The 27,413-nt window shown below is 41.8% G+C and overlaps 1 protein-coding gene across 4 annotated transcripts; it reads right to left on the reverse strand.

Moving 5' to 3' along the window:
• Window positions 1-250: 250 nt before the first annotated feature.
• Window positions 251-27,413, reverse strand: LOC141772224 (carbohydrate sulfotransferase 11-like). 4 transcript variants are annotated; one of them, XR_012594877.1, is made up of 5 exons: window positions 26,828-27,413; window positions 9,663-9,739; window positions 7,793-7,954; window positions 2,809-6,804; window positions 251-2,583 (listed from the first exon to the last, which is right to left on the reverse strand). XR_012594877.1 is itself a non-coding variant. In XM_074642998.1 (4 exons), the coding sequence occupies exons 1-4, from the start codon at window positions 26,919-26,921 to the stop codon at window positions 6,121-6,123; spliced, it is 1,017 nt and encodes a 338-aa protein (XP_074499099.1). In that variant the 5' UTR covers window positions 26,922-27,413; the 3' UTR covers window positions 251-6,120. The 4 variants fall into 4 exon arrangements, 2 of the variants coding, with proteins under 2 accessions (XP_074499099.1, XP_074499098.1); XR_012594876.1 differs by having other exon boundaries at window positions 7,793-7,957; window positions 26,828-27,412; XM_074642998.1 differs by having other exon boundaries at window positions 251-6,804.

Below are 27,413 nucleotides of genomic sequence, written 5' to 3' on the forward strand. Positions count from 1 at the left end.
TATAGCATAGTACGTCGAAAAAAGTGATAGTATGTCAAGAAAAATCATAGTATAAACATCATAGTATAGTAAGTCAAAACAAGTCATACATATATATGACATAAAAAAATCCATAAAAAAGTCATACTCAATGACAGACAGACTTTTGGGCCCTCTGCGGTCCTGCCAAAAACTGCCTTTGGGAAAATATCCGAGTGTGATTTTAACTTTGTGATGACAAACAAAAATAAAAAATTACCACACACAGTGCTGCTGTTAAGGGATTGTATTTGTAGAAACTTCAAGGCAATCAACCAGTGAATCATCACACCCGCAAGTGTGCTTCAGTTATCACAATCAAAGTTTTGTGACACTAGTAAACTGGTGCATGAGAGACTCTTTCAGATTGTGCTTTGTTCACTATATCACAATGACTCACCAAGTCACAGGTCTGTCTAAAGGAGCATTTCTACAAGAATGGCTGGAGATTTCTGACTAGCTGTGCTTATTCACAGCAGCGTCTTGGCATTTGATTGAGATGGATATACACTATGTTTTATCCCTTCAAAAGAACGAGCTACTTAGGAAAAAAAAAATTAAAAATTAAAAAAGGTGAAACATATTTTGTGCAGCATGTCATTAAGCCAGTAGGAAGAAACATGAAGGGTGTGATTGAGTGTTGTCGAGTCACATGAAAATGATGGCTTAAATCACAGGACTGCTTCAAAGGGGAGCATTAAAATGAAAACCCTGTAATCCATGGCTGCATTCATAGCAAACAGAACAAAATAAATGTGGCATAAGTATGAAGGCACAAATGTAAGGCTTCAATAACAGAGGAAGTCACTTATGAAGACAGCTTTTAGCACATTACAGATACTCACACACAGATATTGCACTTTTCAAAGCATTAGTACAGGCACAAAAAAAGCAATGCCTCCAGAGTAGGCCTGCCTGGGCCTGTCTGACAATATTCTTCAGCAAGATGAAATATTTTACAAAACAAATATGGAAGACAAAGAGATGAAAATAAACAGTTTCCTGCTAGTTCAATGCCAACTTGTCTTGACATGCACTAGCTCAATTGTGTACACTTTTTGAGCAAAACTAGAACTAATATCCTGACTGGGGGTCATATCTTTTTTAATAGAAACTAGTGCAGTGCTCGCTTCCACTGCTCTTCCTTGGGTCCTGAGCAATACATCTGCCATGACATAGTTGCATCACACACGTAGCTACTCAGAAACACTGGTGAAATACAGTCTGATTCACAGGAAAAAACACACACAAGTCCGGCTACTCGCGGTCAGAAACTTCAGTGAAATACACTTGAAAGGGGCAGACCGGGGTTTTCACCTGAAGTGTTGTTAGGACCGGTGGCGGACTCAGAGGATTCAGAAGAGAGGCTTGTCATAATAACAATAGCGCTGGTCCATCTTAAAGTGGCAGTAGGCAGTTTCATTTTTGACGTCATTGGACAAAAATCCCATAATAACCTTTCAGCATATTGTAATTTAAGTGTTCTGAGAGAAAATTAGACTTCTGCACCTCCTCATGGCTCTGTTTTCAGGCTTTAGAAAATCTAGCCCGTGACGGGAGACTTTGACCAATCACAGGTCATTTCAGAGAGAGCGTTCCTATTGGCTGTGCTCCGGTCATGTGAGCGGTGCTTGGTATTCTCTGATGAGATGTCAACATGGCTGCCGGGTCACAAACTTTCTCATTTTACATCTGCTGCGAGAGATGTTACTAGTTACAATTCAAATGTATTTAGCTAGAGTAAATGGAAGTACATTGTGCTGCTGATAAAGCCTCTTTCACTCGGCACTTGAAATAATAATTGGAATGCAGGACTTTTACATTGCCGTATTGCAGTATTAATGGAATAACTATTAATTGTTAATAGCTTTAATATTATATAAGCTAAAAGCATATCTATGATTCAGTCAGTCTCGGCTGGAATTGCCTCCACTCGTGGATCTCAACATGGCAACAGCTGCCAGCCGCTGGCTCAGCCAACGGTGCTAACATCACCAACAGAGCTAAAAGTGTTAACCAGAGAATGGCCATTACGTTTCCGCGACGACGCCGTGGTTCGGGACTGCGGTATCAGCGGTATCTGCAGTATAAGCGTTGTTTCCTTGTTTATTTAAAGTTTATTAATACTGAACGTGTTGCGTGTCCAAATTCCCCGGCAATTAGCCCGCCATGTGTGAACTAAATTAGATAAACGGTTCTCGAGATACGCAAAGGACATACCCACAGACACAGATATTCCTTGCTATACAGTTAGATGTTCTTCTCTTATATAATTTATATAGACGGTTATGGGTACAGATTCTATATTTTGAGTGTAATTCATTTGCCAAAAAGAGACAAAACGCACAATAAACAAAGTTTAAAAATGAATTTGACTGATAGCATTATAATTTGTTTTTCCTAATTTCCTATAGATATTAATTCTTTTGGCCATGATTATCGTGTAGTGAAAATCTGATATTGTGACAGTCCTAGTATTAATCATAGGGAAAATGGAAGCTAAATTCTGAGACTATTATTTTAGTAAGAGTTCAGTCAGTTGAGTTCAAAAGCAGTAGTTGTAGACTGTTCTTTTAAACCCAAGTTAATATTCATTCATCATTCATTTACTGTATTATTGCAAACTTTATTCTTCCTATAAGTTGAATTGTACGCTCACCTAACCGAAACCTAATGGATGATTTTACCCCTACTTTCAATATATAATGGACTCGATTTAGCACTACTATAATGTTGTTGGACTCACAATGGGCAGTTTAAATGGGGCGGCTGCGGCTCAGAGAGTAGAGCGGGTCGTCCACCTATTGGAAGGTCGGCAGTTCGATCCCTGGCTCCTCCGGTCACGTGTCGAAGTGTCCTTGGGCAACACACTTAACCCCAAATTACTTCCGAAGGCTGAGTCGTCAGTGTGTGAATGAGTATTTAGATTAGATCCTGATGGGCAGGGTGGTACCTTGCATGGCAGCCTCTGACATCAGTGAATGAATAAATGGGTGAAACAATGGGTGAATGCTGACATGTAGTGTAAAGCGCGTTGAGTAGTCGGAAGACTAGAAAGGCGCTATATACGGTCCCCTTGTCTGGAAGTCAGTGGGTTTTTAATTAGATGCCTGAAATAAGATCTGTGGTTAAAACAAGCTGAAGAGATTTTAACATTTTGTTCTACGACGTAAAATACATCAATAAATACCCCACTCATGAATTTTGAAGCCTTTATGTGTCTTAAAATTGCCGGTTGTTAACATCCTCATTGTTTGTACTCACACTCATGGGACCGTGGTATAGTTTGTTTAGAGCCTAATGTCAGCTTTTTACTTCTGCCCATTGCATTCACACTTCAGAATTCATAGAAGTGGTGTTCAGCTGTGAAGATTATCTTGCTGAACAAAATGTGTAAGTATCATAAACGTGTGTTTGCCACAGAGTTTATTTTCTTCAATAATCCCAAAACCCAATGGAAAAATCCCATTGGCTTTTTGACGAGGGAACCCAGGGCAATGCTAACTTCTTGGTTGGCCTACAAAAAAATACATCATCCCGGCACCGCTCTATTTAACTCAACTGCAAAGAGTTTGGACAAAGATCCAGGTGTGTTTATGCTCGTAGCGGATAATGTAGCCTCGAGCCATTAGCTTTAACCAGAGATGAGCTGGGGGGGCTACAGAGATCTGGTAAGCTCACATCTTTCTAACTTGTAGTCTTCAGACACAACCTACACTGACTCAAGTACAGTTTATCAGACTTTGTGCAGCTACCCTGTGGAGCAACAAAAGGCTTAATAAAGCTTTTTTTTCCCCCCGATATATGCAGTAGTAATACTTCCAAGACCTGTAAACAGACTTTGATGTGTAAAATGGGTGGAATTCCCTTTTAAAGACTCTATGAAGACATTTGTTAAAACTGATATTTTCGCAGTACAGGCCATTAATAAACATTTTTCCAACATCAACCTCTGTGTTAATGTACATTCCGTCACATTTGCTGAACAAGGCTCTGCAGTGGAGATGCCTGTAGGTGGATTAACCCCTTCATGTGCCTGCATTCACGTTAACAAGGGGAGCTCTGACCAGAGGTAGCGCTGGGCTGGACCCAACCCCGACCACAGCTATGTGGTTGTTTGTTCAGCCTACCTGCCCAGAGCTAAATACAGACAGTGATAGAGGAGGGATGGCAACAAACTTTTACTGGAATTAAGGAGCGAGATGCAAGTTTTTCTGGAAATGACTCTCAGAAATGCATTTAAGATAGTGCTGTGACAAGTTCTGTAAGACAAGACCAGGCAATGGTTTTTGAGCTCGGGTTTGATCAGAGAAGTGGAAAGAAAAAAAGAATTGAATTTGAATTGTTTAGAATATTTCTATTTGGCATGAGTTTATGTGCAAAAGTCAAGACAAATAACTTTCCATGCAAAGAAAAAAAAGGAAATCACTCTGAAAAAGAGAAACCCCTCCCTTTCATATAAAATTAATTTTCACAAAATCATGAGCCCAAATCCTTACGAACACGCACGTTTCCATACAATAAATACTTTATGCACTGACATACATAAATAAATGCCGCCCAGAGATATTCTACTGTAGGTGCTTTGAATGAATCTGCTGTGTTCAGTTTCACAGTCAGCACATTCACCCATACCCATACTCACCCATGCACGAGGAGAACCTGCTCCTCGGAAGTGTGACTTCAATTTATGGCTCATCAGTTCTCAGAAGAACAAGCCGTGGGAGAACTTTTACTGTAGCGGGCACCGCAGTGATGCTGTTAAGGCATGTTACGGCATGTTACTCAATGCCTACATGTATCATTCAACAAACTAAAAGTCAAAGAAAGGTTTGTTGAATTTGACAAAGTAATTTCCAGTTGAGACATGGCAATCAAGTGAATAAAAAATAAACACAGTGGAAACCGCTTACAGAGATCACGTCTGTGCTCATACACTGCAGCTGGCGCACCCATGCGAGGCACAAATCTTGTCGGTTAACGGTGAATAATCGGTTAATGAGGGTCGGTTATCGGTTAAGAAAATGTTTAAAAATTAGCATCCCTAATCACAATGTAATTGACACTTATACAGTATATTCATTATATGAATACAAGGTAACAAAACGGACCGCTTCACTATTTACTGGCTCCCTTCTTCTGCCTTTTCCCTCATCGAGGGAGAGGCATTGCAGTTTTATGGCCACGTAGCGGCATGAAGGGAGACGGGGCACCGGTCTGCATGTGAGCCGGTTGAGGATCTGAAAAAGTTTCAATTTGCGGGGCGTTACGTGACGAGGCATTAGCAATCCACTTGATGAGGGCGGCTGCAACCACAGGTGCTTACCCCCGTGTGCATTCCTTTTTCATTCAGAGAAAATTACTTTCCTTTTCCCGTCACAATATCAATGTGCACGTAGTATCAGCCTCAGGTATCCAGCCGGAAAGCAGACGGTCCGCGAGGCAAAGTGTCAAGGGAGTAAAGTTAAAAAATAAATCAAAAACTCAATCAACGTTAGTCTAACGTTTTAAACTGTTTTTCCATATCTTATCATGTATGGAAGTGAACACTGTAAGCGGACTACTTGATTACTTTCAGTGAATTATTTAAACAGCATTTGTATAGGAATGATTCTGTCCCAAGCTTTTTGATCCATATAAGCGGTTGATCACTGTCACCATGATCACTATAAACAGTTTCCACTGTAATGAATTCTAACCTAAAGGACCTGTTTGTGAACACAGTTAATGTGTCACCTGCATTTTCAAACACATTTTGGGAACAACCTGTCTGCATTCTGTTCTGCCAAACGTCAAAACAATATGCCGCTTCATTTTCACGCTAGAAAGCATACCGACAAATATGACCAGACGGATGATCGGTAGAATATAGCTGTCAGTCTGTCTCTTCTTCTCAGGAAGAATTTGGTTCTGTTCACTGAAACCGAAAGTCAAGTCTTTCTCCACAGCTGTTTTGGTTGGAGGGTCATATTGACAAGTCAATGCTTGTGATGTACCACTCTTCGCAGGGATGAAAATTTTCCGTGGCAACCAGAAAGTGCAAAATGATCATCACTAACCAAAAGTCCACGGCACTGATGTCAGTCCTCTATTCTCTGCCCCTCATCTAGTCCTGAGGTACTCTGGTGTGGAGTAGTTGAAGAGCAGGAAGTCCATTCGATACAGGTTGAACAGTTTCTTCTGGTAGAAAGGACTGATATGCTTAAAGAAGCGTGCGGCCATGTTGCCGTCCGTCCTTGTGCTTTTACCAGACGTTGGAAATTGAAGCATCGCCTCCACTCCAGCCAACCTGAGCACAGCCTGAGCATCGGGTTCCAGAGTCTCGTACTTCCCCACTACGTCATAGTGGATCAGGCAAGGGTGGCAGAGGGAGTGTACCCGCTCCCAGTGCTCGTTAAAAGGTTCCTCCCGTTGGGTCCGAGGGTCCACGAGGTACTGGACAAACTCGGGGAAAGATACGTCATTCCCTTTCTCCAGCGCTTCGTGCTCCGGGTCGGGCCGGTACCGGCGGATGATCTTGGTTCCGTAGCGCTTGTGGAAAGCGGTGTTGTAGCTACGGGTGAACTTGTTACGGTAGGCGGACACAAGGCGCTCAAAGGGCTCCCGCACGAAGATGAACTTGAGGTAGCTGCGAAGGCGTTGGTTGATCTCAGGTACCGAGAACTCAGAGAGCGTGCGGAGGTTACCCGCCACATGGGCCTCATTTGCAGGGATGGCGAGGGGGTCGGTGTAGCGGCCGTCGCTGGTGAGGACCATAAGGACACGCTTCCAATTGGTGCAGGCTACCTGGAAGTGATAAAAGAGAGCAAGATTCTCTTTCAAGCCATAATACTAGGGCTGTCAATCAATTCAAATATTGAATCGCAAATTAATCGCACATTTTTTATCTGTTAAAAAAGTACCTTAAAAGGGAGATTTGTCAAGTATTTAATATTCTTATCAATATGGGAGTGGGCAAATGCTTGCTTCATGCAAATGTATGTATATATTTATTATTGGAAATCAAATAACAACACAAAACAATGGCAAATATTGTCCAGAAACCCTCACAGGTACTGCATTTAGCATAAGAAATATGCTCAAATCATAACATGTGTTTTTACACATTGCAAGAAACTTGCATCTCAACAGTTGTCTATAAATACATCAACTGAATAAGATTTTAATAACTACTTATAGCAGAAGAATGTTTTGAAGTCTAGGGGTAACAGAAGTTTTCAAAGTCTGAGACTGTCTGACAAAATAGAAGCCAACTGCTCCCCCACTCCCCTCCTTGTCAACGGGTAGTATAATGTTGCCAGGGATCCAGTGACTTGCGCTGTGGGCTATAACTTGAGCCCTGTTTGTGTTTAGCTTATATTTGTTTTACATTTTGACAAGTTGGCGCCATTAAAAGTATGCCAAATTAGCAGTTCTTGTTTGCATTTGTCCCATGACAACAATTACTGGATTACTTTGACATTGAATAAAACTTCAAACGTGATGATTCTCAGGTAAATTCAGGAATTATAAGGAGCTTATTTTTTCTATGATTTCTAGTCCCAGAAAGTGTAAAGTCTAAAAATATGTGCATCATGTCTGTGTGTTCAGATTTGACGACTCAGAGGGAGTGCTTTTTTTGACGCAAATTGCAAGCCAAATAAGCTGGCCAAACTCGTAAAACTCGGCCTTCACGTCCCTTCTTAAACTCTCACCCTGGAGGAGGCGCACTTCACAGTTTGAAAACCTCTGGTCTAGAATTTCAACTGCACTACTTAATGTCATTTTAACCAACCTTGGGTACGTAGCAGTAAATAAGGCTGTGTTTGTCATCCACAATGAGGTGTTTGAGATCCTCAGACGAAAGCACTTGGCGCTTCCTTGTGTGGCTCAGACAGGCCTGCTCCAACAGCTCCCTGCGACCTTGGAGGGACCTCTGAGCTGCCAACAGCTCCAGCTGCTTGTAGGGATGTGATCAGGGCAATGCAGGACCAATGAAAGAGGACCCAAATGGACGATTGAGAGAGGAAGAAGCAGAAACAGAAAAAAACTTTTAAGAATTGTTGCAAGTAAATCGTGTGTCCAGAGCAACTCATACAACCAGTGTAATTTTACAAGAGTGAAACAACAGTTTGGTTATCACAAGACAGATTCAGGGGAGTTTTAATATTTTGAGACAAGTAGATTTCTCCTTTATCTAAAAATACTTTACAAAAAAACAGCAGTTATTACATTATCATTCATTTTGAGCCGTGTTTCTGACCACTTGGCGTATGTTACGGCCTTTACACACCGGCAGCGCTTTTTTCGTGAGATTAATTCGGGCATCAATATATTATTTCAAACTGTTATTTTTGTCACGAGTAGTTCACATAGAACACGAATAGTACGCTGCTGAGCGCAGTGCGGCGTTGCTCATGGCCAGTTGGGAAATGGTGTCATGGACATAATGCGCAAAAATAGTAATAGTATGCAGTTTGCGAACAAAAGCAAAATCTACAGTATGCCAAAAGTATCCGGATGTCGTACTGATTCGGAAAAAATCTCCAGTTTGCATCAGACCAGTCCACCTCGCCTACTGTATCCCACAATGCAAAGCGCTGGACCGCTACAGGCTACGTTACAACAACAGCAGCCAAAATAGGCTAGTTTTTTACATTTTTCGTAGCTATTTCATCACTAAATTCACTTGGGAAAAATTTTGAGGCGAGAAATCAACTGTGTAGATTTAGAATATTGACAGTTTTACGATATTAGATGGTGAATCGAACATTTGCTCCACCGTTGTCGAAGTTTAGAAGCTCCACAAACCGTCACAGCTAGCTAGTGGTCGCTACCTCGCCAGCCAGGCAGTCACTCTCACAGACCGCTATGAGCTGGCTGGAGCTCTCTCTGGAGACCGGTCTCGTAGACGAGGGGCTTTTATTTCCTTGTTGATGGATAGTTTGTTTAAATATCACAACACACATGTCCATTATAAATTAACAGGAACATGTGTTTATCTGCATTTTTGGAGTTGAAAAGCTCCACAAGCGCCCACGGGGGTAGCTCGCTGGAGAGCCGGCCAGTGACGCTCACAGATCGGCTACAGAGCAGCAGACTGGAGAGGGAAGAGGCGAGGGAAAGAGCAGCCTCTGAGTGGGCAGAGAGATACCTGCTGAGACAACATGACCCTTTTTAACATGACTCTAATATCTGTAGGGAGATCAGTCCACTGTTTTGTTTCTGTAACTGAAAAAGCAGTTTGAGTAAAGTAAATGTTGTCGAGCAATGTTTTATATTTCCCGTCTCCCCTCGTTGATAAGCCTGTTTGTCTCACTCACTATGAGCTGTTAGAATAAATAGTGTAAACCTGCAGTATCTAATAAAGTAAACAAACAAAACATAAACAGTGTAATAATGTAATAGTGGTAAAAGAAAATTGTCCAGTGCTTTAAGAGCTGGTTTAAAGGCTAAAGCCTCATCTGGCATACTGCAAATACATCACTTTTAACCGTTTCATACTACATACTACTGAGGAACGCAGTATGCAGTATACAGTACATACTGCGTTCGTCATTAGTATGTAGTAGGTAGTTTTGAATACAGCCTGTGTGTTTTTTTAAAACGAATATTCGATCGACACATTTTGACAGACCTAGTGTAGTATATGTGTGTGTTCTTACCTGGTCTCCATTGTAGAGGGTCTGCAGTGGACTTCTCCTGCTTTTTCCTGGTCTGCTGTCCGTCTTCACACCAGGTTCTGCAGTTAGAAAACAAAAATCCATGTGATGACGGCTGCTCGCCACATTTATCGATTGCCTATGTAGCAAAAAAATCACCATTTAATAGTTGAGTTCTGCTTCTATTATCTTTCCATCGCTCCCATTCATTTCTCACTTTTTCACAGGATTTATGTGCAAATGTGAAACGTATGGTTCTGTTGTACGTCAAACAAAAGAACAAGTCTGCTGAATTTTCACTGCAGGGGTGCTCTGTGTTATAAACGTGCATGCAGTGTAATGAGAAACACTTTTTTTTTTTTACAACGTGTCATGCATTAGCACGGAGGTTTAAATTACACTTTAAAGATGTCCACTGAGTTATGGGGAAGGTCAGTCAGAGCCAACTTTCCAGGCCTCCTCTGCTTCTGCTTTTGTCATGACGTGTTCCTCCCTCCTCTCGTTTATAGATCCATAGGAACAGTGTGTTCCTTCCAAGCTCTCTCTCTGTGTAACTCTTACATAAGTTACATCTCTCTCCCTTGTAGGTCTCTCTTTGCCCCAGCTGTAACTTCTTTAACTCAAGCTATACTTTTTTAATTTGACTGTTAACCAGGAGTAAACTTAGCTGGAGAAGACAGTGACAGACAAAACAAATTTGGAGAACAGCCACTACAGAAGTCTTTACATTACACAACCTAACAATGATAAATATGCATCAGTTATTAACGCCTGGTTGCATAACAGGCATTTGTAATGATGGAGCTGCTGGAGGCTCTGCTAAGTTGAGGAAGTTGGCATATCTGCTTGGAGACCTTGTTATCGTCTCTCCTCCCTCCTCCAGCCTCTATAAACACATCTGTCTTCCCCCTTCCATCCCCCACTCCCATCCCCCCTCCTCTCTTGCTCCCACCCAGTCCTGATGGCAGTCCCTGCTTGGGTCTGCAGCTGTAATGGTACTGACAGAGAATTTGTTTTGCACATGTGGCTCAACAATGTGCATAGGGTTGCTTCACATCTTTCACAAAGCTGGAATGAGATGGAGGAGGAGAATGTGCTTCATGTATGTTAGCATGAGGGAATCTACTTGAAAGAAGGCCAGTGGATTGATTGGTAAAATGCCACACCATCAGATGGAAAGTTGAAGGGCTATGCTGTGTATGGAATCCAGAAAGAGACAGAGCCTTATTCTCTCCCACTGCTTCTCTTCTTTCTGCCGAGTTCACATTAAGCAAGTAAAACTGAATTTTCACCGTTTTGAAATGGCACCCGAATGTACCAAGTCTCTGTGTCAGCTAAGGTCTCCTGTATCATAAAAAACCACATAAACCACTATTGTTTACAAATGCAAGTTCAAGATAAAAATCAAACTCTAAATCATATCTGCTTCCTGCCATTTTGAGGAAGCAGAAAACAAACAAAAAGGAGAACAGCAGCTGAACTGGTGATTGGTGCAAATATAGTTTAGTATAAGAGGATGTGAGATAGATAAGACACAGACTGCCTCGATGCAGCCCCTCCCTGTCCCTCCTCTACTGTCTGAGCTCACATGAATCACCAAAATCCTCGACTTCCTCTGGGCAAATCTGTGCCACATCATCTGATCACACAGAGATAGACATCTAAGTCTTGCTGGACCATGTTGAAAGCTTTACTGGATGTTAGGAGTAGAAGGGTACGCGTGTTCATCCCTAACCGTTCTGTGAAGGATGTTCGGTTCAGAATGCGACAACGTTTCGGTATGCCCTGTAACCCAAACTGTCAAAAAAGTGTATTAATGTGAATCTACAACTGCCACATGCTGAACAGAAATTCTAGAGCACGAGTTACCCTGAAAGTACTTTCAGTAATTTCAGAGAAAGAGAGCATTCCTATTGGCTGTTCATTCAACGGAGGCAGCTGTCAATCACATGCAAACTCCGATCAAACGGTCAAACCAGGCATCACTCATCTTCAACCGCTTATCCGGGGTCGGGTCGCAGGGGCAACAGCTCCAGCAGGAGACCCCAAACTTCCCTTTCCCGGGCCACATTGACCAGCTCTGATTGGGGGATCCCGAGGCGTTCCCAGGCCAGTGTGGAGATATAATCTCTCCACCTAGTCCTGGGTCTTCCCCGTGGTCTCCTTCCAGTTGGTCGTGCCTGGAACACCTCCCAAGGGAGGCGCCCAGGGGGAATCCTTACCAGATGCCCTAACCACCTCAGCTGGCTCCTTTCAACGCAAAGGAGTAACGGCTCTACTCCGAGTCCCTCACGGATGACTGAGCTTCTCACCGTATCTCTAAGGGAGACACCAGCCACCCTCCTGAGAAAACCCATTTCGGCCGCTTGTACCCACGATCTAGTTCTTGGGGTCATGACTCAGCCCTCATGACCATAGGTGAGAGTTGGAACGAAGATTGACCGGTAGATCGAGACCTTTGCCTTCCGGCTCAGCTCTCTTCTCGTCACAACGGTGCGGTAAAGCGAATGCAATACCGCCCCTGCTGCACCAATTCTCCGGCCAATCTCACGTTCCATAGTCCCCTCACCCGCGAACAAGACCCCGAGGTACTTGAACGCCTTCACTTGGGGTAAGGACTCATTCCCTACCCGGAGTAGGCAATCCATCGGTTTCCTGTTGAAAACCATGGCCTCAGATTTAGAGATGCTGATCCAGCCAAATTCATATTTGATCAGCGCTGCCGTTTGACCGTTTGATCAGAGTTTGCGAGTGATTGACAGCTGCTCAGAGACGGCAAGGCTCCAGCTCGGCTCTGATTGGTTATTTTCCTCCGGTTTGTGAAATCTTGCAGATGCCATTAGGAGGACATAGAGGCACATGATTTTTTTTTCAGATTACCTGTCTCATGCACCACTGTCAGGATATAGTGAGCGTTTTATAAAAATAACTTATTTTTAATCATATTTGCTCCAATCTTTGCGCCCTGCTGCTTTAATCGAGCTCAATGGACGACTTGTGTCAAACTTTATGCCGACTCTCTTCAGCTGAAGTCGGGTATATCTGCGGATACACTTCAAACATTGAATGTATGATAGCATCACCCGAAATGTGTCAATTAGCAGAACGAAACAAAAATAGACTGGACGGCGAGTCCTTCCCCCCAGAGCGCTCAGGCCGTGGTTTAGTGGTCGTTGTTGAGGTGGGTGTACTACTAGATAGATGGGTAGTAGGTTACCGAAGAGGAAGTGGGTATTCTCTCCTAATTCCAATGGCTTTTTGGCTGATAGGTATACTGTGAACTGCCAGAAAAAGTGGTGGGTATACCCCATATACTGTGCCTGCGTATATACTCCACTACACTTCTGCATTCAGGCATCCTGTCACTGCAGATTCAGATATTGCCAAGTTGGCACTGACAAGTGCTTGATCCCTGTTTTTGATATTTCGCACAGTGCAAATCAAGGGATGAAGAGACTGATCATCGAGCGAGTTCCCTGAAATATACAACTGTTTTCAGGACAGTATCGCTTACCGTCTGAAAAGACCTTTAGGATGTATTGCTGAGCATAAAGGAAGAGGAATGGTTTAGAGAGGTCACAGAAACTCCACCTGGCATCTTAGAGGTTTTAAACATAAAACCTCATCATGCACAGAAATCAGACGGTGTAAGTTGCAGGACAGGTAGAACTGAATATAATGGGTGAGGTGTCTAAGCTCTGAAGTCAACAGCACTGCAGTTCACATCTTAAGCAACTAAGCCTTCCACACACACTCAGGACGCTTCCTCAGGAAGCTGGAAAGTAGGTCAAGAGACACTTAGAGGCTCTCCTCATATTAATGGTTTATTGTAGGTTTTCAAGTATAAACACTGCACGATGAAGGGGGAAACATTTAAGTGATTCATCTATACTGATATCTCGAGGGGAAGACAGGAAAAGGGCAAAGTATATATAGTGATAATTTGTCAACTAAAATGCTTCAAGTCCTAAAACCTGAATATACTGTTATAACTTGTCAGAAAAAACTGTCGTTTACTTCATTTAATAAATTAGACCTTCTATTTTTATGTGCCCTAAAAAGGTAGGGTAAAGGTAATTTGCTAACAGCTAAAAAAAAAAAGGAATAACATAGCTTGCCACTGCTTATCATTATAAGCAGCATGTTAATAATAATTGGTATGATGCTGCTGGTGAAAAGTGATACATGACAGTGGAACGTCAGCGACATATCACTCAGAATTGACACATGCCACTAGAACAAGAGTGGCACAGCATCAGCCAGTTCTCTGCGTCACTCCACATCATTACACCGCCACAAAGTGTCTAAGCTTTTGTGCCTATGCTCTTGACAATTAACTGATATTCCTCTGTAGCGTGTTTAATTTAAGTTTTTTTTTAACGACTTAGCATAGCACAATACTGAAGAGGCAAACAGTGCTGATGATGTTGGAAGAATGCAACCACTGCTACTTGATTTTCTTCATGCTTATGCTTCAAAACTCATCATTTGTGAATTTTATTGGCTTTTTAATTCCCTGTGGGGCTGCAAAAAAAAACATAACAAAGATGAAGTAACTGGTGGGTTTAACCAGAACATGTCACAACGTTTTTTTCCACAAGGACTTTGTGTCTTGCTCTGTTTTTTTTTTTTTTATTGTTGTTACAATACTATCCATCTATAATCATTCTACTGACCCATTCTCAAGAGACTATAAAGGTCCCTGTGTCTACTGACGCCACAAGACACCAGCCAGCCAGAACAAGATGTTCTCTTCCATTAGCAGTGCTATCTTTTGTTGTGTATCAGAAGTTAAACTCAGGAATGCTTTTCTTATCTCTTATAATGCACGAACGCTTTCACTCGCACTCATACGGTCAATGTTGTCTCTGTTCAATGGAAAAAAGTACATTCAGAGCCCACTTCACTCTCATAAACCACATCTTTTTTTTTTTTCTGTAGTGCGTCCTATCACGTACGTACCAGAAAACCACCCACTTCCTCTCAGACACAGGAAGTGATACTATGCTGGCAGTTGAAGCAGACAGAGCAGAAGAGGCTCCAACATTACTACACACACAAACAGGCCCATGTTGAACTTGGATCTGTCTCGTTTAACAGCCTGACAGGCGTGTGAAGCAGTACTGATGTTATATTCACAGACAAACAAGGTTCCATTAAGCCTGTATACCGGTCTGGATCGTTATAAACAAACTGCACTTATGACCAATCAGTTCACATAAAGTTAGTGACAAAGTTTGTTAAGAAGTATAATAAAATGCTTTCACTGTGCGTGGGGCCCATTCAACATTGTTAATATTATATAATCTTTTTTTTTTTTTATCAAGAGAAATCTCTGCCCTCTGCAGACTAGCTTTCTCTTTTTTTAAAACCTCTTCCCCTCTGTGATCATGATAAATAGGAAACTTGATAATAGGAAGTTCATCTGATGCGAGGGTCGTACAGTGAAGGACAGAAAGTGTTGTATCATGTATAGATTGTAAATAAATAAAATTGACTCGACTTAAATAGCACGTATGACTCTGTGGCATCAATAATATGAATATTGGGGGCGGCAATAGCTCAGTCCGTAGGGGCTTGGTTTGGGAACCGGAGGGGCGCCGGCTAGTACTGATGATAAATCGCATTTTTATTGTCATCGCGACGAAAAACACATCACAAAAGACTGAAATGCGATGATTAAGAAAAATTATTTTATTCAGAACCTGATATTAAACGGGTCTCAAGTATATACTACGCAAGCCAATACTTTATTAATACATCTGTTCAACAAGCAGAGCTATGATGTAAACATGTAGAAAACCAATACTTTAATCTGCTCTGTCCGCAGTCTCTCATTCACCACCGCTGTGTTTACACAAGCACAGCGCGTTAGCTCAGCGGCTAATTGAAAACAGTGTAAGCTATTTTGTTGAGTTACTGTAGACTTTAGTTCCGTCTAGTAAACAGTGTTAACAGTGTAAGTGTCCGGGGAGTTTATTGTGAAGGGTGGAACAGAAGGAGTGAAGCGGTGATGCGCTGTTGTTGACAAGGTTGGAGGCCGTCTTGATGCAGACTACGGAGCCTCCGTGTTATTATTTTATCACCTTCATAAAGTATAGGTGGGGCCCCTTCTGTGTGGAGTTTGCATGTCTCCCCGTGTTAGCGTGGGTTTTCTACGGGTTTTCCGGTTTCCTCCCACAGTCCAAAGACATGCAGGTTAGGTTAATTGTTGACTGTAAATTGCCAGTAGGTGTGAATGTGAGCGTCAATGGTTGTCTGTCTCTATGTGTCAGCCCTGTGATAGTCTGGCGACCTGTTGAGGGTGTACCCCGCCTTCGCTCAATGTCAGCTGGGATCGGCTCAAGCCCCCCCCTCATCGTGATCCTGAATAGGATAAGCGGTTACAGATAATGGATGAATGGATGGAAGTATATAGGTGCAACGTAACCCTCAGCTACATGTGCTAAAAAAAAAAAAAAGCTGTCTCTGTTGTGTAACTGTTTAGCTTAGTTTCCCACATATCTAAACTTTCTTGTAAACTGAATCTGTCTCTGCTGGCTGAGACAAAGCAGCCCCTCCTCCCTCTACCAGCGGTAACGTCACCTGCAGGCAGTGAGTCACATCAGCAGAGGGAGGAGGACAGAGGACAGGAGGAAGAAGGACTGATACTGACTGATGTCTGTGTTCCTCATTCTTTATAAACTTCACTCAGGAATATTATTTATTCTATCAACATTTTAGATTGTGTCCCGTGAGATTTTATAGAGATCATACATTAACTGTTGCTGCTCTAGAAACAACATTTAGCCCTATTATTATATTTTAAATATTTAATTTTAATCCGGTTCTGAATATAAAGACAACCAGGCTGACATGTTTATAGCTAATATGCACACTTCAATATTTGTTTATTTATCGCAAGTCATATCGTAATCGCAATATTGAACAATGTTATCGCACATTGCAGATGTTCCTCATATCGCGCAGGCCCATCGTTGGTTCAAGTCCCGGCACGGACCATGTACGGAGTTTGGACTAGTGGCTAGAGAGATGCCAGTTCGCCTCCTGGGCACTGCAGAGGTGCCCTTGAGCAAGGCACCAACTCCCCAATCTGCTCCCTGGGCGCTGTAGCTGCCAACTGCTCCTAATATACTAGGATGGGTTAAATGCAAAAAGCTAAATTTCACTGTGTGCTGTGTAATGTACAATGTGTGACAATAAAAGTTGATTTCAGTTTACATTTACATTAAAGAGGTAACATTACGCTTAATTGCACTTGAAAGGAAGGCTTTGTCTTTATGAGGGCCACGTAATGGAAGTTTCCATGAGCTGTAAGAAAACCACCATGTATTTTGCTTTGATCGAGGTATATAAAAGTCTGTTTTACCGTACAACTGAAAGTGACAGAAAGAGGAAAAAGGATGTCACAAATGAAAACAACCGAAGAAAGGAAGAGACGAAGGGGTTATCAGGCCGTCAGACTTTCTGTGTTTGTTTTGAGCGTAGCTCGATTCAAAGGTGTTACACCATCCACACGCCAAGAGCTGCACATGGAGGTAATTAGAGCAACAACATGAGGTGATTTTACGATCAGTGATATCCTTTCTACTGGGGCAGGCAGTTCATTTTTATCTCACTCGTACCCTCCTTATGTTCACTCTCAGTTCTTTCAAATAAAAAAAGCCAACAGAAACATTCCTGCAACAGATTTGCATGTGAGGGGCCAGGATGACAGAAGCCAAAAGGGGATTAAGTGACCCAAGTACATAATGCTTTTAGACTTAGAGCTGGGAGATATGGCAAAACATTTTGTTATGATACTTTTTTTTTTGTATCAGCCAATACTAAAGCAGTATAAATCAAGGCACTTTTTCGGTTGAGCTCAAAAATCCCCTTAAGCTTTAAAATTCCACAGTAGTAGATTCAGAACCAGAAAAGTGAAAGAGACAGGAAAATCAATTTAAATAAACAAATTATACAAGAAATAAATAAAAATCTTCAATGTCAGAATAAATGTCAGTATAAATGTTTACAGCCTGGGAGGGAGTATCTTGGGTCAGTTGTGTTAAGCAGTTAAAATCAACCTTTTCTCATCAAAAAAGAGAAAAAAAAACAGTATGTACAATGTGAGTTACATCGAGTGAATATCTCTGTAAAGGGGAGACTTGTGATTACCCATAGGACCCATTTTCATTCACATATCTTGAGGTCAGACGTCAAGGGACCCCTTTGAAAATGTCCATAACGCCAAAATTTAGCGCTACTACACCGCGTTATTTTGCATTCTTCCCGACAAGCTACCTTCATTCAATCTTACAAACTGAGCCCGCTACAACCTCAGAAAGACAGAATAACAGAACAACAAAATGCACTTCTTTTATGCAAATGTATCTGTACAGTTATTATTGGAAATCAATTAACAACACAAAACAATGACAAATATTGTCCAGAAACCCTCACAGGTACTGCATTTAGCATAAAAAATATGCTCAAATCATAACATGGCAAACTGCAGCCCAACAGGCTACAACAGCTGTCAGTGTGTCAGTGTGCTGACTTGACTATGACTTGCCCCAAACTGCATGTGATTACCATAAAGTGGGCATGTCTCTAAAGGGGAGACTCGTGGGTACCCATAGAACCCATTTTCATTCATATATCTTGAGGTCAGAGGTCAAGGGACCTCTTTGAAAATGGCTATGCCAGTTTCACCAAAATCCAGCGTAAGTTTGGAGCGTTATTTAACTTCCATCACGACAAACTAGTATGACATGGTGCCAATGGATTCCTTATGTTTTCTAGTTTCATATGATGCCAGTATAGCTCTAGCTTTAAAACTACAACTAAAGCTACAACCTAAAAATGCAGGTTGTGTTAATGCGCTCAAGAAATTAGTGGGGTTAAAAGAAATTTGCGTTCAAGCGTTAACTTAGACAGCCCTAGTTGTAACTCGAGATTGAACGGGAGAACCACTGATGCTATGTGCTCTACTTTTTATATAGTGTTGGGGGAGGGGGTTATGATAGGGATGGCTCCAGTGCACCATCGAGCCATGATTTCAGGTCCACACAAAAGTCCTGTACACAAAAATGGAGAAAAACAGTTTAACGTTCCAACTCCACAATTCAGTACTACAGTATATACTGTATATATATATATATATATATATATACAGTATATACTACAGTATATACTGTAGTTTAGAGTCTTTTCATGTTTTCAGAAATTATTTTCTAACATGTGTAATGTGTTGAGAAACAAGTCTCTGATTTTACTTTACACAGACTTTAATGTTAACGGTTTTAAAAAAACAGGCAGCCAGAAGCCTTAAAGATTTACAAGATAGAACAGGTTAGGGATATCAATAAATAGACTTTTGATACACCACACAAGAGTATGGCAGAACAAATAGCCAGCAGGTGTAGCATGTGGTGTACGGCGCTCTCTAAAGAGCTGTCAGCATTGTGGGGGGACCTTAAAGGCATCACGACATTCTTTGTTTCGCTACAGCAGCAGACAGTGATGCCAAAGTCAGATGACAAGTGGCAACATGCATGCATGCGCATAAAGTAGCGCTGTTCAGTTACAAGATTACACATAGTGTGTATGAATGGGGGTGTGTGTGTGTGTGTGGGTGAACGAGCATGTTTGTCGGTAAATACATGTGTTCAATGACAAAGCTTATAGTGTGCGTGTGCGTGTGCGTGTGTGTGTGTGTGTGTGTGTGTGTGTGTCTGCAGCAGGTTTAGGTAAAAAAATGACAAGGTGACTTGTACTCTGTGTGGTTAAGACACATCAGAGCATGCCTTGATGCTGTCTAGTTGTGAGGTGGAATCCATCACTGTCAGAAGAACCAGCCGAGTGGCTTCTGCTTTTGTGAACTAGAGTGTAGAGCATCAGTGATATCTGGCAAAAAGCAATCTTCAAACAACTGTCATCCATCTGTGGCAGTTTATTTTTTTAATTCAGCCCAGATTTGATCAGTGTGACAAGAGTTGTGACAGAACACTCGAAACCTAAAACAGTGGCATGGCGTAAAGGAGAACCGCTGCTTCAAAAATGTGTTATTCAGATGCCCGTGGGCATTTCAGCTCGATCAGCTCGAATTCACTATTGTCTCCTATAGCTGGGAAAGAGAGAGAAGAGGGTTCCCACCCTCTACTATGTGAAGCCACGAAGCCATGCCCAGCAACTGAAGTGGAAATGTTGGAGAGGGTGAATGTAGAGCAAACAGCACCATGAACAGAGAATATGTTCATTCAGAAATTGTGAATCTACCAAGAGTAAACCTCAGACATACAGTTAAAGTCCTGGTCCAGCTCAAGAATAACAGTTCAGTTTCCAAGCAATGATGCAAACAAAACATGACATACAGCCATGTGATATCATTAAATCTTATAGACGGGTTTTGATCGCTAACGTTAGCGATTAGCCCTCAGTTGGAAACGTAACGCCAAAAGTCAATACAGTATAACTGATATCTCTAATTCAAATTTAAATGAATGTTAGCTAACGTTAGCTTCCACAGCTGCTTGTTGTTGTGACCGCGGGGGAGGAAGAGCAGGCTGCCCCGGTAGACTACCAGGCGTCAAATGTAACACCACGGGATACCGCAGTGAGCTTTCCCCCCGTCGTAGTCGCGTAACGTTACAGCATTTTAGAGCCGTAACGGAGTCTTGCATCACTTTTAAGCCTTAAGGCATAGTCGCTTAATGTATATATAAATATTTCCTTAAAGTGTGGGTCGATCACCCTGTTGCTGATCAGTTCATTTTTATCGATCTGTGGAGCGTGACAGCTCGCCATAACCACCCGCTGCTTTGCTAGCGCTGTGTGACTACAATGCTTTTGTCCACCAGGCCTGGATCCATAATCTCCTTCTGTTTTTAGCAAAGGAATGTGATCCCCCCGGAATATTAAACATTTTCCATCCATCTTTTCTGCGGTTGTGCAGTTTACTGCAGTTTACTGCACAACAACTCCTTGTCATCTCTGCTTTAGAGCTTGGCTCTGCTAGACATGCCGTGCTTTCTGCCCCCTCGGTGCGCGCGCATCTCTGTGATGACGTTGCACAGAAACCTGTCTAGTGATTTTATGACAAGTATAACCATACGCTGAGAGTGCAGGTAGATTACACGTTGTACTCCTTCAATTGAGCGGTACTATCTCTCTAGTTTTTATCAAAATGTGAAAGTTGATGGAAAGAGTAAGTGTGGTTTTGGTGCTCGGGGGTGATGATAGAAAATGGTTTTCTGTGTCAAACAGCAGGGCTGAACACTTTAGAATTAGCACTATTAGCACAAGTGTGGATTTCCCGTCAAATGCTGACAAGCTCACTCCACCTTTGACAAGTGCACACTCTGGCGCCCCACCCTTCCATGCTGGGCTAAGATACTTGGCATCGTAACACACACGCTCAAACGACATAGAATGACACTGCTGAGTCAATGCAGCCACATAAAAGAGAGTCTGAGAGGAAATAGAAACTGGGTGTTCAGCTCTATTTCTGTTCAAATTATGATGTATCTAATAAGAGAGGCTGACTGGAAATAGCACGTTAGAGGATTTTCCTCAGTATGTCAAAAGCGTCTTTACACTGCCTTGAGGGAAGATTTTTTTTTTGGTGGGGAGTCAAACAATTAAGTAGTGATGGGAACATGTTTGTGGAATCACTTAACAGGCCCATTTGCCAAAATGCAGCTGATGGATATGCACCATATTTGCATTTTATTGTTGATAAAAAAAAAAAGAAAACTCTTGTAAAAGCTTAATGAAAGCAAGACATGTAAAATATCTTAACAGGGACAAAGGGAGGGAATCACTTTTCCAGTAAAGAAAGATCCCAAAGTTCTGTTTCAATGCCCAAGTTTGGATAGAGGGGGGAGTGATTACGGGGTTGATTTCCCCTTGCCCATCGGCTGTGGCTTTGTCAAAAAGCCCACAGCGCAAAGCACAGTTAGGATCTATATTCATGACTTTAAATCCATGCATGAACATGATCCTGCTGAGGTGCTGACCGATCTTTGGACTGATCCTCCTGGGTGATATGCTTGCCAATATGACTGATACAGCCTGAATCCGTCTAAAAACTCAAAACAAACTAAACTCTTCCAAGTTCAAGATGACGTCTTCAAATGTCTTATTTTGTAGTTTCATAGAGGAATAAGAAAACCATCAAATATTTACATTTGAGTTGTCAGAAAAAGTTTGCCTAAAAAATTACTTAAATGATAAATCAGTTATAAAAACAGTTGCTGATTATTTTTCTGAAGATACTCATAAATTAATGCCACTAATCGTTTCAACTCCTTCATTCGACAATCAAATACAGCTGCTGCCATTGTTAGTATTCAATATGAAGCTTTCAACACACAGCAGTAAATGGATACATAAATTATCTATCAAATTTTGACATCGGCTTATACTCTTGGCAGTCTGTGGCTCTCAACAACGCAAACCACATTTTTTAAATAAATTACATAATAATAACATTACATAATGTTACATGTGGTATGGTAGTTAGCCAATGATTCTGGTACACACACCCGGACTTTCACGTTCACCATACACCGTAAGTTGCATAAGTGTTGGTAATTTTGTGCAGACAAAAATCAGACAAAATGTCCATTAAAAGGGACTGTATGTAACTCTTTACATGTATAAATCGCTTTTTATTGCCAATGTGTGAACAGGTTATAACCTACCCTAAAAAATGAGACCTTCCGCGACTTCCTGGGTTTCCTCTATCAGCCTGTAGACTGCTTTTAATGTGAAGAACGCGGGCCCGTTTTTCTGGGAAAATCCAACGGATGTGACGTCATGCGCACTCGCGAGTGTCTTTGCCGTAGCTAAGGTTTGGTAAGAAAGAGTCTGCCAACGCCAACAAACAACCAGCCCCCACGACAACTCAGAATCCAACACAATCTCCACGGAAGCACAAAAAAAACTAAGTTATATCTAGTGAAGCCCATCTGGCAAAACAGGAATGTGACCAACGCCTGGCAAAAACTAGTGTTGTGGGAGTTAAGCAGACCCAGTGCGAAGAATGTGTGTGCGCGTAAGAAGTGAGTGGTGAAGCAAGAGAGAGAGGCGGCGAATGTGTGAGAAAACGAGCGAGCGGCGGAGCAGAAGAGTTAGTTTAGCTTTGAGAATATCAGGGAAATGTACAGTGGAAGTTGCAGTTTGTGCAGAAATAAATGCTGCAGCTCTTCAAGACCAACAGAGTTTTCCTTTGTCTTGTTTCCCTGCTACTGAGTGAAGTGACGGGGGTTAACTCAGGAGCAAAGTGAAGTAGGAAAAGTTAACACTCGGCCGGGCCTTCGATTCATGGGGGGACCTTTGTTTGGTAAGCTAACATCACTGCCAAGCATGTGAAATATAGAGTGATATTGTGGTTTTAGCTGGCTAACGTTGCTAACGTTAATCAACATGATGCCTGTCAATCAAGTTCAGTGTGAGAACAAGTGTGAGCTGACTGTTGTTGACTTAACGGCCACAAGTGTCACTGTTAACAAGCAATTTCGGTTCTTACAAAGGGTCCTTTTAAAGTCAAAAAGCTTGTCCAGCCATATTGCTAAACCGTGTGCACTCAATGACATACACCTGGCTGTAACTGAGCCACAGTGTGCTAAAGTCTTGCTTTGGTTTAGCCAAAAGCACCATGCTACACATCATTTATTTAGTTGCCCACTGCCAAACACCAGTGTTTAAAATTCTCGCCTACAACTTAAGCTCAAAATAAGCGGACATATCTGAACCTAACCAACATAAAATTCCTTAAAAAGAATAACAGTTAATAGAGCAACAAATCTGCCATGACACGACTAATGACTTTATAATAGCGCCTTGGACAGGACTCATGTTTTCCTGAGTGCTAATACCCAGGGTGTTGGCACAGGAAGTCAGACAATAGAAGCACAACAATAATATGCACTGTGCTTCCTGTCCGATATTTAACAGTACGTTTAATTAGGAGATTTGGTTTAGAAGACAAGTGAACTGGAAACGTGAGGGTATTTTAAAATTATTTGTCTTTGCACCAGTGGCAAGTATTATTGTCCTTTTGGGGAAGGGGAGCTCGGTGTTACATGAGGGTTTTATGATAGCAATGAAATTGGCAAAAAACAGATCAGAGGAGACTCGTGAAAAAAAAATAAGCTTTTATCATATTTACAGGTAAGAGTGTATATAATTATTTTGTAACTCATAAGACTGGTACAGTTACTGCAGTACCACGGTAATATATAACGCCAACCACAGAGTTAATCTTGTTACCATCAGCACTGTTTTCCTCTGTTTGATCTCAACAAAGCAACCATCAACAGTCAATCCGGCAACATTACTGGAAAGAAACTCGCATCCTCTTTCTGGTGTTCTGTGAACATCAATCCTCCACCATGCCAAATTAGGCTGTCTGATCACAGCTGTGCAGCACCATACGACTGTATGCAGAGTTGGCATATAAATACATTATGAAACTGCATCATAAAAACTACCAGTGTTACACAGCTAGAGGAAACAGATTCATGACACATCATCACCCAGTTTGGGGTGTGACATCATGTCATGGTCATGATTGTTTCCATGAAGTGTGAATCATAGGTTTTGGTGTCTGGTCACAAGTCCAAAAGTTCTCTTTCAAAAGTCATCCTGGGGTTTTAATGTTTTGTTACTTAAGTATACTGTATGTAGATGAGGAAGAATTACTTCTCAAACTGCATTCATCACAGTCATTATACCAGATAGAATAGCCTTAGTTGATACACTAGTAACAGGGCTGGGATGAAATCACAAATACATAGGTGAATTGATGTTTTTTCCAAAGATTGAGGACTACTGGCTGGTTCCTCCTGTCCTGTTTCACTTCACTGTGCTCCAGTCAGATGGAAACGAGTAGAAGTGAGAAATGAAAGGTAATGGAAATCAACGGGATAGTACAGAACTAAACTAAATATTTGGTGTTGGTTTTCAAACTGTCTCTGACTAAGATACACAGTAATTAAGGAAGCCCTGTGCTTTGTTGACATCCTGTGAATTAGTCCTCTCTGGTGTGGCTCCAACATGCTTTTCATGTGGCCTGCGTGTCTACTGGTGGGATTGTACAGCAGACGAGCCTGAACAGGTCAGGCTATAAGGATGATATACACCTAGCTGGCGGAAGGGGGTCAATGGGAGTGCTAGTGTGTTGCTTGTACTGCAGGTTTGGCTACATGCATCTTCTGTGACTGACATCTATGCATATAGACCAGGTGTGGTGGTCTATAAAAGGTGATTTACTGCTGCGATTGTAAACTGGGGTGTGTGCTGGAGACAATCCAGGTGAAGTTATGGTTGTAATGATGCTTTTTAATGTTCTACTATTTCTAATCATTATCTTTTATATATTCAGCCCAGCGGCACAGCAGTTTGTGAAATAGTCAATTTAATGTATTGATTCATGTACATAGACACGAATGTCACATTTTTTTCATGATGGTCAGCATGAAATCAGTTTGTATTTAATCCACGTAATTGTGATCCGGGAAGTATAAAGAGCGACGAACACCGCGTAGGAAGGAGGTCGGTATGAATCAAAAAATACAAGACTTTCGCCCATGAGACCAGTGTTGGTGTCCCGAGCGAAACCAGTCAAAGTTGATTTATTTGTCACGTAACATCCGTACTTACGTTGCAGCACTTCCGGTGTTATTTAAACCCAAACAGTGATCTTTTCCTAAAGCTAAATAAGTAGTTTGTTTCCTAAGTCTAACCAAGTGGATCTATTCCTAAACCTAACTAAGTTGTTTTATTTTGAAAAACTGGAGCGGAAATTGACACGTGCGTCACGTGTTGCTGGACATTCGTAGGAAAACGCACTAAAAATACGTCGTTGAAAGTCGTGCTGAGCGTCACGAAAAAAAAGGAGAATTCGTGTCAATGTACACGAATCAAATAGATTAAATCTTGTGACGATTTCACAAACTGACACGAGACTGTGTTGATACATTATGACAACTACAGATGATTTGACAAATACCTTCACATATACTGTATCTCACCAAAGCTGTGAAAAATCACCCAGTTCACCTCAATACTTTTCTGTTTCAGCAAAAAAAAAAAAATGATTGATCGAGCTCCTCTTGCCATACAATGTCACTAAAAACTGGGCACTGGTTTCTCTTCTCTGCACCATTCTACTCCTCCTCCTCCTCCTCCTAATCTCTTCTATTATTATCCACATGGAAAACATTTATGTTCCTCTTCCACCCTCTCCTCCTCCTATGACCATGTGTCATTTTGCGCAAATCAATCATACCCCTTTTTCCCTCTGACTCCTCTCCCTGGGAGTCTGCAGTCCCCTGGGGGCCAATCTTGCCTTTTCAATGCATAGAATGGGCTCAACCCAGGAAACAAAGGGAGAGGAGAGGTAAGAAGGGTTAAAGCAGAGGAATGCAGGGGGTCTGTAGGAGGGGGGCTTTCAAAACATTACACTGTTCACTGTTCAGCTTATTCATTCTTCATTTCACTCTATTTGACACAGTAACATACTGTGTTGCTAATTGTGTCAAATTATTGGAAGACAACACAGCCATATTTAAAAAGCCTGAATGCTGCATTGAAAGTGCATACAAAGACCACCACACTAGTTATATTACTTGTGACATTCATATAGCCTACTGTGCTATATTCACTTGTTTTAATAATCGTGTATCACAGCTGTTACCCTTTTAACAGTTTTCTTCATCTCCTTGTATTTTTATATCTGGATTATATTTTTTATGTACTTCGCACTACTAACTTTTTTACTGCCTTTTTACTAACATGTTTTGCATTATGGAACTGGGATGCAGGAAACTTGAATTTCCCTCAGGATCAATAAAGTTACTATCTATCTATTTATTCCTATAGAAGCTTATTTTTTGATAACCCCAAATCCAATGTGCCATTTCCACTGCAATTATCACCATTCATGATACTAAATGTCTATTAAACACAACACCAGACATGACACTAGCCTATATGTGCACACAGGAGCAGCTTGTATAGCTATATAAACTCTATAGTGTTCCTTTCTTTATGGTACTATGGTAAGTCACTATGGTACGTTATATCTAGAGCAGTATTACTGTCGTTATTTCAGCCAAATAACATGACAATACAGTTGGTGTTGTTGTCAAGAAGCCGAGTGTGAGTGTGGCCTCACTTACCTGGCTTGGTGATGCTCTGGTAGTAAAGCACGATAACGAAGAGCGAGCCGAGGCACGTCGCCAGGAACAGGCGTCCTCCTCTGGGCATCTTCATCCTGAAGCCCCGCTCTGCTGCTGGCTCTGCTGGCGGAGCCCCCGACGGTTCATACGAGACCACCCGGCGGCGGACGAGGATGCGAGACTATTCATTAAGATTTCGGGAGACGAAAAAAAAGAAAACCCAACAACCCATCCAGTAATAACGTTTAGCGGGATAATTGAAAGACCCAGCAATTAATGTTTAACGTTGAGTGCAAGAAACATCCAGAACCGCTCAAGCGCTCTCTGCTCGGAGCCGGTTTTGGTTGTTAAGACAAGGCTATAACTTGATAAATGATGACCAATTAAGCACAGCCACCTTTAGATAAAACATTTAATAATGTCACGTTGATAATGACAAGCCCTAAAGCGATATTAAACCGGTGTGAATAGACAGTTTTGCGTCTCCTATCTCTAGTTGTTGGTGATGTCTTCTTGAGTTTGTCGAAACTACACAAACTTTTTCTTCTTCGCCAGACATGGACGAGGCACCATGCCATGACGTCAC

Source organism: Sebastes fasciatus, chromosome 8 (genome assembly GCF_043250625.1).
Source record: "Sebastes fasciatus isolate fSebFas1 chromosome 8, fSebFas1.pri, whole genome shotgun sequence".
NCBI classification, from domain to species: Eukaryota; Metazoa; Chordata; class Actinopteri; order Perciformes; family Sebastidae; genus Sebastes; species Sebastes fasciatus.

Coding starts and splice junctions, on each gene's coding strand:
- LOC141772224 (XM_074642997.1), bottom strand. CDS start 26,921: ATGAAGATGCCCAGAGGAGGACGCCTGTTCCTGGCGACGTGCCTCGGC. Junction 9,740..26,827: donor CCAGAGCATCACCAAGCCAG/GTAAGTGAGGCC, acceptor TTCTAACTGCAG/AACCTGGTGTGAAGACGGAC. Junction 6,805..7,792: donor TTTACTGCTACGTACCCAAG/GTTGGTTAAAAT, acceptor TATCACTTCCAG/GTAGCCTGCACCAATTGGAA.